This window comes from Hyla sarda, chromosome 5 (genome assembly GCF_029499605.1).
Source record: "Hyla sarda isolate aHylSar1 chromosome 5, aHylSar1.hap1, whole genome shotgun sequence".
In the NCBI taxonomy this organism is placed as follows: domain Eukaryota; kingdom Metazoa; phylum Chordata; class Amphibia; order Anura; family Hylidae; genus Hyla; species Hyla sarda.
In genome coordinates this window covers 345,894,000-345,907,255 of record NC_079193.1, presented here as the reverse complement: position 1 = coordinate 345,907,255, position 13,256 = coordinate 345,894,000, and the positions used below count along the sequence as shown (strand labels likewise).

General features: G+C 40.1%; 1 protein-coding gene and 1 long non-coding RNA gene across 3 annotated transcripts in view; one reads left to right on the top strand and one right to left on the bottom strand.

Moving 5' to 3' along the window:
- The window catches only part of LOC130274357 (fibrocystin-L-like), a 352,807-nt gene that overhangs the window by 37,749 nt on the left and 301,802 nt on the right, over positions 1–13,256 (bottom strand). Inside the window, exons 64-68 of the mRNA XM_056522609.1 lie at positions 12,554–12,675; positions 9,996–10,086; positions 5,105–5,253; positions 4,769–4,891; positions 538–649 (exon numbers count right to left, since the gene is read on the bottom strand). Of these exons, the coding sequence (XP_056378584.1) occupies positions 538–649; positions 4,769–4,891; positions 5,105–5,253; positions 9,996–10,086; positions 12,554–12,675 (597 nt within the window). The remainder of the gene's footprint in view (positions 1–537; positions 650–4,768; positions 4,892–5,104; positions 5,254–9,995; positions 10,087–12,553; positions 12,676–13,256) is intronic.
- Positions 1–13,256, top strand: part of LOC130274358 (uncharacterized) — a 195,789-nt gene that overhangs the window by 44,226 nt on the left and 138,307 nt on the right. The window lies entirely within an intron of this gene.

The window sequence follows — 13,256 nt, the reverse complement described above, 5'->3', positions numbered from 1 at the left end:
TGGTCCCAGTCCTGCCCTGCTTGCCACATTAAATTAGTGGAGAGGAGGAGAGGCAGGGCACACACGAGCCCCATCCAGGAACCCCTGCCCTTCCTCCTCTAGTGTGTTGTGTGCCGGCTGGTAGCAATGTGCACTCAGTGTTTTGCATCTAATTGTCCGTGCCACCAAAATTAGCATTTTTCTGTATCAAGTGTAAAGCAAGAGTTTCTACGTTATCTTTATACTTCATCAAGTCCTTTTCAGGCATCCATCCTAAGAAATTGGCAATCTTTGGGTAATTTTTTACATTTTACAAAGCAGGAACTGTGTATGTGTTTCATAACAACATGTTTGGTGTACTAATCTATAATTAATTCTGTGAAACTACTAATGCTATCTTGGTCTTACAAGAGCTCTGAATCAAATTGCACCTGAAATGAAATTTGTACAATTTGCCCATCCCTATTGTTCATAAATCACCATTATTCTCCAAGTGTATTGTGACACATAAGCAACTATAAGTTTCCTGATATTCTCTGTTCTCTGAGCAGGCATTACCTGTCAGAGGTCTGGCACTGCGGTGCTGAGCAGTAAGCATGACATTGGGATCAGTTTTTGTCAGGACATCACTGCAGTCAAAGTCTGGACTAGATCCCACCAGCAACGATCTCTAAAAAATCCAAAAGCATAGCAAGTGTATACGGTTACTTCCACTTTATGATACCTTTTTTTGTGTAAATCACGATATAATAATAATAATTTGATTTATATAGCACCAACAGATTCCGCAGCACTTTACAATTTTGGGGTACAAATAAAGACAAGTATCAGACATAATATTACACACTAACTATTCTAACAGGAGGAGTGAGGGCCCTGCTTGCGAGAGGGTACAGACTACGAGGAATGGGGTTGAGATAGAAGGCATAAAGTGCTTTTATTGATACAAGGGTCCGGACATATTTCATAAATAGGAAAGGTTACATACAGGAGAGTGAACCAGTCACAAGCCACTAAACCTAATATAAACTTATCTTTTTTCCTGCACACAGATTTCCGAATCCGTATACAAAAATAAATGTAATTGAGACTATGGTGCCAATTCCCTTCAGAGATCATAGTACAATGCATTAGGAAATTTTTCAGACCCTTTCACTTTTTCACATTTTTTTATGTTGTGTTCTGCTAAACTTACAAAAAAAAAAAAAAAATTCCCCATCATTCTGCCACCTCATAATGAGAATTTGAGAGAATACATTTTTAGAATTTTTTTATTTTTGCATTTTTTCTTTCTTCCTCCACGCCTTCTAATAGCCATAATGCCTAATGACCCATGTGAGGGCTTGTTTTTTTGCTCAACATCACTCATTTTGCCACATAATCTACTTTGGAAAAAAAGATTTTTCGCAATGGGTTTGTTGGATTTTCCTGACGCACACATGTTACAGACACTATGTGCCAAAATAACTTGGAATAACCTGACAAAAACTACTCGGTTGTAGCTTAGTAAATGAAGCCCATTATATTCATTCTGTAGGTCCGATTACAATGATACAATGATCACAATTTATGTACGTTTTGTGTGCGGTTTTTACTACCTTTTTTTACACTTTTTGTATGAACATAAGTATTCCTAAAAGTATGTACATTTTTTGTGTTGTGATCTGTTTTTATTAGTACCATTTTTGTTTTAATAGGACTTTTTGATCACTTAACTTTTCTTCTGGTATATGAAGTGACCAAAAATCAGCAGTTAAAATTTATTTTTTATTTTAACGTTTACACCATTGACTGTGCGGTCCTATTGCGGTAATATTTTAATAGTTTTTGAGATTTTCACATGTCTATGTTTTTTTGTTTACAATTTTTTTTATTTCAACAATGGAAGGGTGGGGGGGGGGGTGATTCAAACTTTTATAAGTGAAGGGGATTTTTCACATTTATTAACATTTTTTTGGACATTTTATTTACCATTTTTTTTAGTCCCTATCGAGGCCTATTACATGCAATATTTTAATTTCAAAAACTGAACAATGATGTGCCATAGCACATCATTGATAAGTGTTATCAGTGCTCCATTACTACAGGCTGCTGAGTCTGCCTGCTCTCTGCTGATTAGACTGAACCGAGGCAACCATGTTTTACCAGAAAGCTAATTTCGGGACTTTTTGATGCCACAATCAACTTTTATTGTGGCGTCTTAATGCTTAACCCCTTAAGCCCTTTTTCACCTTAAGGACTCGGCCGTATTTTGCAATTCTGACCACTGTCACTTTAAACATTAATAACTCTGGAATGCTTTTACTTATCATTCTGATTCCAAGAGTGTTTATTCGTGACATATTCTACTTTAACATAGTGGTAAATTTTTGAGGGAAATTGCATCCTTTCTTGGTGAAAAATCCCCAAATTTGATGAAAAAAATGAAATTTTCAAACTCCCTATTTTTCAGGGACCAGTTCAGTTTTGAAGTGGATTTGAAGGGTCTTCATATTAGAAATACCCCACAAATGACCCCATTATAAAAACTGCCTATGGTGCCAGAACAGCAAAAAAAAAAAAAAAAACACATGGCATACCATTTTGGAAACTAGACCCCTCGGGGAACGTAACAAGGAGTAATTTGAACCTTAATACCACACAGGTGTTTCACGACTTTTGCATATGTAAAAAAAAAAAAAAATTTTACCTAAAATGCTTGGTTTCCCAAAAATATTACATTTTTAAAAAGGGTAATAGCAGAAAATACCCCCCAAAATTTGTAACACAATTTCTCCCGAGTACGGCGATTCCCCATATTTGACCCTAAACTGTTGCCTTGAAGTACGACAGGGCTCCGAAGCGAAAGAGCGCCATGCGCATTTGAGGCCTAAATTAGGGACTTGCATAGGGGTGGACATAGGGGTATTCTACGCCAGTGATTCCCAAACAGGGTGCCTCCAGCTGTTATAAAACTCCCAGCATGCTTGAACAGTCAGTGGCTGTCTGGCAATACTGGTAGTAGTTGTTTTGCAACAGCTGGAGGCTCCGTTTTGGAAACAGTGGCGTACCAGACGTTTTTCATTTTTATTGGGGAGGGGAGGGTGCGGTGTAGAGGTATGTGTATATGTAGTGTTTTTTACTTTTTATTTTATTTTGTGTTAGTGTAGTGTATTTAGCGTACAGTCACACGGGCGGGGGTTCACAGTAGTTTCTCGCTGGCAGTTTGAGCTGCGGCAGAAAATTTGCCGCAGCTCAAACTTGCAGCCGGATACTTACTGCAAACCTCCGCCCATGTGAGTGTACCCTGTAAATTCACATTGGGGGGGGGAGAAACATCCAGCGGTTGCAAAACTACAACTCCCAGCATGTACGGTCTATCAGTGCATGCTGGGAGTTGTAGTTTTGCAACAGCTGGAGACATACTGGTTGTGAAACACCGAGCTTGGTAACAAACTCAGTGAGGGAGATTTATCAAATGATTTAGACTGTTTTTTCCTTTCTAAATTTGTCAGACATAAAGTCGCAGTCTAAATATGTGCGACTTTTCTGCGACTTTTGCTCTAGAGGATTTTTAGAACATGATGGGGGACATTTACTAATCTAGTCTATTCTGGGTATGCTTATAGACCAGCGTATGTGGTAGTCTCCTGTCTATTGTGCTCCTAATTTATCAAAGGTCTCACAGCCCTTGATAAATTCTGTGCTCAGACTTCAGGGTCTACAGCTTAAACTGCATTTAGACCTGCTCCAACATGGTCTGACATTTCAGCGTATTTTGGGCAGATGCGCCTTGTCGCACAAAAGTCGCACATGATAAATTCAGCACAAATGCATTTTCCAATGCATTTCTGTCTAAAATAGACTTGCATGCATCATGTTCTAAAAATATTCTAGAGCAAAAGTTGCAGAAAAGTCGCACATATTTAGACTGCGACTTTCTGTGCTACAAATTTAGACAGGAAAAAACAGTCTAAATCCTTTGATAAATCTCCCCCGATGCATGCTAGTCTATTTTAGACAGAAATGCATTGGAAAATGCATTGGTGCTGAATTTATCAAGTGCGACTTTTGTGCGACAAGTCGCATCTGCCCAGAATACGCTGAAATGTCAGACCATGTTGGAGCAGGTCTAAATGCAGTTTAAGCTGTAGACCCTGAAGTCTGAGCACAGAATTTATTAAGGGCTGTGAGACCTTTGATAAATTAGGAGCACAATAGACAGGAGACTACCACATACGCTGGTCTATAAGCATACCCAGAATAGACTAGATTAGTAAATCTCCCCCAGTGTTTTGCAACCAGTGTGCCTTCAGATGTTGCAAAACTACAACTCCCAGCATGCACTGATAGACCGTACATGCTGGGAGTTGTAGTTATGCAACAGCTGGAGGCATACTACTTTGGCTGGAGATGCTGGGGATTGTAGTTATGCAACAGCTGGAGACACACTGGTTTGCTACTTAACGCAGTGTTTCACAACCAGTGTGCCTTCAGCTGTTGCAAAACTACAACTCTCAGCAGTCACCGACAGCCAACGGGCATGCTGGGAGTTGTAGTTATGCAACCAGCAGATGCACCACTACAACTTCCAGCATGCACTTTAGCTGATTGTGCAAGCTGGGAGTTGTAGTTATGCAACAGCTGAAGGTACACTTTTCCATAGAAAGAATGTGCCTCCAGCTGTTGCATAACTACAGCTCCCAGCATAGACAGAAAAGTATATCCTGCCCGAAAAAACAAGGTCCCAAAGGAGGTCATTTTTTATAACACAAATAAATGGCAGATGTATACTTGTACAGTTACTTACCGAGATCTGGACTGTTTTGTTAGATGTCTGGTGAGTGACTGATGGGGGTGTATATATTATAGTAAATATACCCATTCCATTGTCTGCTAGAAACACATTGGAGATATGCACTGAGGATTTGGTCTGTAAAGGAAAGATGCGTGAGACTTAACAAATGTAGTAAGACATGAAATGGGGAAATGCACCACAGAAGCATCTTCGCACATGTCACAGTAACATGTGAAATCAGGCAGCCATCCTCTGGGCTCCATTATAATTACCCACCAATGGCAACTTCTCACTATGACATAAGATGCCCTCAAAAAACACACAAAAGCTAATATCTTCACACATTACCTGGACGTAGATGCCATAATCCCAGCATTTCCATAGATTGAATCCTTTTATTAGTGTACAGTCGGGGAGCCCGTCTTGATTCATATAGATACCATATAACCCGCCATAGGCTTCATTGTTAAACCACTGCTGACTGGGATTAGTGACATCTGTAAGACAACAGTTTTGCATTATATTTTAGGTTGTACCAGTACGTCTCTTGGTTAGTGAGCTTATATTTCATATTGCCGCCTTTCACTGGCATCAGCACTTGTTCTATGCCACAGACCGAAAGGCCTGTAGCATCTTCCGAGTTTTGTTCTCTGAAGTGGTGGCTAAGATTTGAAATATTTACTGCATTGTTGTTGATGTCCATGAGATGACACCATAACCAGAACTGGTTTGCAAAGAGTTACTGGTATGACCCACCTATTGGACATTACAAATATTACTCGTGGCTCTTTTCCATCGTGGTGTTGTGTTTCACAAGTTTGTGCAACTGTTGCCCCATTTTTGTAAATAGCTTGTGGGATGCTGTATGTGAACATGCTACCAGATCATGTCAATGTCACTGGGCAGCAGTCAGGGGAGATTCTAAACATAAAGTCCACACAGGACCCAACATTGATGTGGTGAATCATTGTGCCAGAGTGCTAGTAAGGGGACCAATAAAAGTGTTCCATGGGAACATGTCAGGAGTTTCCTTCTGCCCAAAGCAAGGGCAGCACGAAGTAGAGATAGGCTCCCTTATTTCAGCAAACTATGATTTACTGTGAAACAATGCCCTGCCGCGCCTGGCTTATAAATCTCTTCCTATTTATGTTCAGCTACAGATTCCCTTTAAATTGAAGAGTTTTCCACCAGTAAGGCCATGTTCATATGGCAAAATGTCAGTGCGAATATGTTCCGCATGAATATTCCGCATGAACATTCCACAGCAGCAAAGTCCCATTGATTTTAAAGGGATTCTGCTGCGGTGTTCACATGGCAGTAATTTTGCACCAGATGTTTCTGGCGTGGAAAATTAGATCCCAGCATCTGCAGAAAGAATAGTTGAGTCTGTCTGTATGTAAGAAGTGGTATGAAAGTCAGTGTGAACCATGCCATAGTGTGTGATGATTCTGAGGAGGTGGAATCATTGTGGGTAGAATTACAAAAGGAGGGAAATACTGAAAAAAATTGTATTTGGTGTAATCTACAGACCCCCTAATATCACTGAAGAGATAGAAGGTCGTCTGTATAAACAAATAGAGAGGGTCGCCCGGGCAGGTAGAGTGGTAATAATGGGAGATTTTAACTATCCAGATATAGATTGGGGTCGGGGTCTGGCTAAAACTACAAAGGGGAGAAAATTCCTAAATTTATTGCAGGATAATTTTATGGGCCAGTTTGTGGAGGACCCAACAAGAAGTGATGCCTTGTTGGATCTGATCATTTCCATCAACGCAGAGCTGGTTGGTAATGTAACTGTGAGGGAAAACCTTGGTAATAGCGACCACAATATAGTAACTTTTGACTTAAAATGTAGAAAACAAAGACAGGCGGGGAAGGCAAAAACATATAACTTTAAAAAGGCAAACTTCCCTGGGCTGAGATCTGCACTACAGGACATAGACTGGGGGGAGGTGTTCTCAAATACTGATACAGAAGGTAAATGGAACATCTTTAAATCAACTCTAAATAACTATACAGCTAAATATATACCAAAGGGGAACAAATATAAACGATTAAAACTAAATCCTACATGGCTGACAAATGAGGTTAAAAGAGCAATAAACAACAAAAAAATAGCCTTCAAAAAATACAAATCTGATGGGTCAGCTGTAACGTTTAAACAGTACAAAGAGCTTAATAAAATCTGTAAAAATGTAATAAAAACAGCAAAAATTATAAATGAGAGACAGGTGGCCAAAGAAAGCAAAACTAATCCTAAATATTTTTTTAGATATATAAATGCAAAAAAAACAAGGACAGAGCATGTAGGACCCCTTAATAATGATAATGGGGAGGTTGTCATGGGCAATCAAGAGAAGGCGGAGCTACTGAATGGGTTCTTTAGTTCTGTATACACTATGGAAAAAGGAGCTGACATTGGCCAGGTAAGTGCTGGTAACACATCATATAATGTACTGAACTGGCTTAATGTAGAGATGGTACAAGGTAAGTTAAGTAAAGTAAATGTAAGCAAATCTCCAGGGCCGGATGGACTACACCCAAGAGTTCTTAGAGAGGTAAGTTCAGTAATATCTGTACCCCTGTTCATGATATTTAGAGATTCTCTGGTGTCTGGTATTGTGCCAAGGGACTGGCGCAAGGCGAATGTGGTGCCAATCTTCAAGAAGGGCTCTAGGTCTTCGCCAGGCAATTATAGACCGGTAAGTTTAACGTGCATTGTGGGTAAATTGTTTGAAGGACTTATAAGGGATTACATACAGGAATACATAGGGGATAATAGTATTATAAGTGATAACCAGCATGGGTTTACTAAGGATAGAAGTTGTCAAACCAATCTAATTTGCTTTTATAAAGAAGTAAGTAGAAGCCTTGACAGAGGAATGGCTGTGGATATAGTGTTTCTGGATTTTGCTAAAGCGTTTGATACTGTCCCTCATAGACGTCTGACAGGTAAGTTAAGGTCTTTGGGTTTGGAAACTTTAGTTTGTAACTGGATTGAACAGCTCATGGATCGTACCCAGAGAGTGGTGGTCAATAATTCGTACTCTGATTGGTCCCCGGTAATTAGTGGTGTACCCCGCTGTTGTTTAATTTATTAATCAATGATATAGAGGATGGTATTAACAGCTCTGTTTCTATCTTTTCAGATGACACCAATCTTTGTAGCACGGTACAGTCTATAGAGGATGTGTATAGGTTACAAGATGACTTGGATAGACTAAGTGTCTGGGCATCCACTTGGCAAATGAGGTTCAATGTGGATAAATGTAAAGTTATGCATCTGGGTACTAATAACCTGCATGCGTCGTATGTCTTAGGGGGGATTAAACTGGCAGAGTCACTGGTAGAGAAGGTAGGAGACGAGAGGGGAGAAAAATGTGCAGGGGGTGCACCCTGAGAGAAATGTATTCACTGATGTGCACCCTCCACCACACCAACAGTGATATACCGACCTTGGAGGGGCCGCACTGGGACCTGTGCAGCCCTAGTGTTGGATGAGCTGCTGCTCTCCCACCGGCATCGAGCTCCTAAATAAGGAGCCGATATGCAATGTGAGGAGAAAGGGTGGAAAAAAGCCGGTACAGTGGAGGCGCTGCTCGAGTGGTGAAATTACTGAGAAACTCAGGCGGTGCAGGATAACGATTTGTATTGAAAGTAATTGGGAACTGGTCTGTCTGACAGACCAGCAGCGGTGCAGACGCCAGACAGGATCATTTTTCAGCTCTCCCACATTGAACATCATAGGAATATGGAAATTGTTAAGTGGACCTGAGGAAGGCATCAGCAGATGCCGAAACGCGTTGTCCCAATTACTTTCAATAAAAATCGTTATCCTGCACCGCCTGAGTTTCTCAGTAATTTCACCACTCGAGCAGCGCCTCCACTGTACCGGCTTTTTTCCACCCTTTCTCCTCACACTGGTAGAGAAGGATCTGGGTGTACTTGTAGATCACAGACTACAGAATAGCATGCAATGTCAGGCTGCTGCTTCCAAAGCCAGCAGGATATTGTCATGTATAAAAAGAGGTATGGACTCAAGGGACAGGGACATAATACTCCCCCTTTATAAAGCATTGTACCAGGCCTCACCTGGAACATGCTGTTCAGTTTTGGTCGCCTGTCCATAAAAGGGACACTGTGGAGCTGGAAAGGGTGCAGAGACGTGCGACTAAACTAATATGGGGCATGGAACATTTTAGCTACGAGGAACGATTAAAGGAGTTACAATTGTTTAGTCTTGAGAAGAGACATTTAAGGGGGGATATGATAAACGTATATTAGTATATTAATGGCCCATACAAAAAAATATGGAGAAAAACTGTTCCAGGTTAAACCCCCACAAAGGACAAGGGGGCACTCCCTCTGTCTGGAGAAGAAAAGGTTTAGTCTAAAGGGGCGACACACCTTCTTTACCATAAGAACTGTGAATTTATGGAACAGTCTACCTCAGGAACTGGTCACAGCAGGAACAATTAATAGCTTTAAAACAGGGTTAGATACATTCATGGAACAAAATAACATTAATGCTTATGCAGAATTATAAAACTACATCACTTCCCCTTATCCCCTTACACCCTTCCCTTAAATTACCTGATTGAACTTGATGGACGTATGTCTTTTTTTCAACCATACTAACTATGTAACTATGTCTATTCTTTCTGCTGAGTATGCAAGGAAATGCATTGCCGTCTATGAGATGGCAATTTTCCGAGAGGTCCTAGTCCGAGAGGTCCGGCATGTCCTTCCTTTGCTCCGCTGTCAGTGGAATTTCTGCACAGAGATTTTCCGTGCAGGCATTTCACCATGTGAGCTTAGCTTTAGGCTTTTTAATTGAATTCCCATTTAAGTAAATGGGATGAGCTGTTATACCAGATACAGCTGCTACAGAGTGCCTGGTAGGAAGAGAAGATGTCACTGCGCTCGCACAAGCAGAGGTCTCAATCAGCTGATCTTTGGGGTCAATTGGTCTGATATTGATTGCCTATCCTAAGGATAGGCCATTAAAAAGAAATGCCTCCAGAAACCTCTTTAATAATCTCTTACCCCCTTTATATGAATCTTGTATTTCAGTATAGATTTTCTTAATTGTGAATTTTGAACCCTCTCTATTCTGTGATATCTTACAAATATAAAAAATGGGGGGGAAAAATGTTTTTGGAAAAATTACACAATATATGATTCGTAGTAGTCCTTTAGTTTCTATATTACTGTATTATTTTATGTCCCTTTTACTCACTTTGGCAAGATTCTCCATTAATACGATATCCAGCTCTTTCAAACCCAGCAACCACATTATTCTGGAGAACAATGTCAGTTCCTTCATTGATCTTAAAACAAAAAAGCACAATTAATTTTCTCTATTAAAGATATTTAGGTGTAGAAATTGTATATAATTATAACCACAGCTATGGTTAGAATTTAGCACGTCACATACAATTGGGACTAGCTATGTGCAGCCACCAAAAGAAGGAGCCAAGAAGACAAAAAGTATCCAGCTATAGGCTCTAGTAGTTGCTGCAGGCAGCCAAAATGTTGTCTTCTTAAATGAGCACCATCATTTTAAACACGTTTCCTTTAATTGATAACTAACCTGGTTCTTAACATATTTGTAAATTGCTTCATGACTTCTTACCTATTAACATCAGGTTGTTTCATTTTTGCACTTTATTTTTTTTTCACCTCACCTTCTAAAAATCATAACCCTTTAAATTTTCCACCTACAGGCCCATATGAGGGCTTGTTTTTTGTGGTACCAATTTTACTTTATAATAACAACAATATTTTCACCACAAAATCTACAGCGAAACCCCAACAAAATATGTGTGGGGCAAAATTGACAAAAAAACTCTTTTACAATTTTTGGGGGCTTCGGATTCTAAGCAGAGCACTTTTTGGTAAAAATGACACCTTATCTTTATTCTGTAGGTCCATACAATTGAAATGATACCCAGCTTATTTAGGTTTTATTTTGTTTTGCTTTTAAAATATTATAACTTTTTGTACAAAAATGTTTAAAAATGTTCTCTTCCGACTCCTATAAGTTTTTTATTTTCCCATCTACGGGGATATGTGAGGGCTAATATTTTGCGCCATGATCTCTAGTTTTTTTTTTCTGTATTTTGGTTTTGATGGGACTTTTTGATTGCTTTTTATAAAAAATTTTAAGAGTATACAAAGCGCCCAAAAATATGCAATTTTGGACTTTGATTGGACTACTATTGACCATGTGGTTTAATTAACATTATACTTTTATAGCATAGCTAAAAAAGGAGAAACAGAGGCACAGTTCAACTAGTAGGAATGATTAGTCCAACACCTGGAAAAATGGTTCCATGTGGCACAGCTCTAGTAAAATAAGGTTGGGTGGTGCTAGTAGTGCACGGATCACTAGGAAACAAGAAAAAATACAGTACTAAAAAGAGGAATGAATCCTGCACTCACCGCATCCACCACTGCAAAGACGGGGGCTTCATGGAGGGGAAAGACGTTGACGGGGGCTCAGAGGCAAGGACCAGTGGTTTCGTGCTCATTAGCACAAAACCACCGGTCGTTGCCTCTGAGCCCCCATCAATGTCTTTCCCCTCAATGAAGCCTCCGTCTTTGCAGTGGTGGACGCGGTGAGTGCGGGATTCATTCGTCTTTTTAGTTCTGTATTATATTTTTATAGTTTGGACATTTACGCATGTGGCGGTACCACATATGTTTATGTTCATTTTAGTTTAAATTTTTTTTTTTTTAAATAGGAAAAGGGGGTTATTAAAAATTTTATTAGGGAAGGGGTTAAATCACATTTATTAACCTTTTTTTTAACACTATTTATAGTCACCATAGGGGACCATTACATGCAATCTTCAGATTGCATACACATTTGCCACAGCATAGCATTGATCAGTGTTATCGGAGCTCAAATGCTCTAGGCTGCTGAGGCTTCCTGGCCTCGAGCCACCGATTGGAGGGCAAGGAGGCAGGTAAGGGCCCTCCCACCATCCCCTCAGCTGATCGGGACACTGCATTTCACTGCAGTGGTCCCGATCAGCTCTGCTGAGTTGTAGGAATGTTTTTATTTGGAATGAGGAATGATTGCAGCATCTAAGGGGTTAATGTCGAATATCACCATGATCTGCAATGGGTCCCCTGGCTGTTGTTGGTTATTGTGTTAACCCCTCATGTTCTTGACGTGTATCCCGACTTTGTACCGTTCTGTTTATTATTTTGACTCTGACGCCCCAGCACATTAGCGCAGTGTATAGACCACTTCAAAGTTGTGATTCACCACTAGGGTGTCTGTGCAAGTAGGCAGGAAAAGTGGCTTTAGGAAAAGTAAGGGCACACTTCTTCCCTGTCCTATGTGATCATGACAATCTGTGAGCAAGTCTTGATGATCCACACTGTTCATCAAAGGTCAGTCAAGGCTTTCTTCTCATCTCTGACCACACATAAAGCTCAGTCCAGCTGGTTTTTGTGTAAATAGCAGTGCCTCCTCCCCACTCTGTTTTCCCTGAGTAATGTACAGGGCTAGAAGCCAAGCCCTGTAAATCCATCAAGGCAGGGAGGAGGTTTACTGCTTTGGCTTGGCACTGCCTCTATGACTTTTTCACTGTGAAAGAAAAGTGTGTCATCACTCTCAACAAAAGTAAAGTTATTTTTATTTAACCATGCCCTAAGTGCTGGTATCTGCCTGCTCCATATCTCGTATTGCGCAGACAGATTCCCTATCATACAACTAGATGATAATAGCTGGAGAAATGCTTTTTTACTTTGTTTAAATCCAATCTAGTAAAGTAAAACACTAACCTCTATTCCCCCATGCCACAGCAGATTGTTTGCTTCCATGCGGCCCTGGTATGTTCCAGGCCAAATGGCAAGAGCAACAAGATTTCCCCTTATGTTTACACGTTCTCCCAACACTCTTATTCCTACAAAATAAGATACAATTTACTTTACAGTCAGCATTAAAAAGACAAAACAGTGGTCTTGAAACAATCATAGCCATAGGAATTCATTAGAGAATGATATAAAATTCTAAAGGTTTATAACCCTTTCTCCATAAGTGCTATTAGTCCCTTCAATGAGCCCACAGTGGCTAGATACATAGGCTCCCTCTCGGACATGCCCCAATACATAGCTGCCATGATATACTACATTTCATCTTGAAACAGCCAATGGAGGAGAAATATATGGTGTGCTTGCTGCAAAATCCAGGAACCCCTAAGGCTGTTCTAGATGCCTCGCATTCTAAGAGATATATCATTTTTTTTTATTTTCAGTCGACATAGCCATAAGGGGTTTGGCTTGTGATTTTTAAAAGCAACTTTTTGAGCTACTTGCACTGTGAAGTATAAAATAACTTTGAGGAATGGTTTGGAGAGTGACGAGCTTGAAACCTTCTGCAATTCTGCCTTTTTTATTTTTATTGGGGGTGGGGGGTTGTAAGGTTATTTATAGTAGTCATGTGAGTGGTTGTTCATCTGTATTTTGCACATGTGCGGCCTCCTCT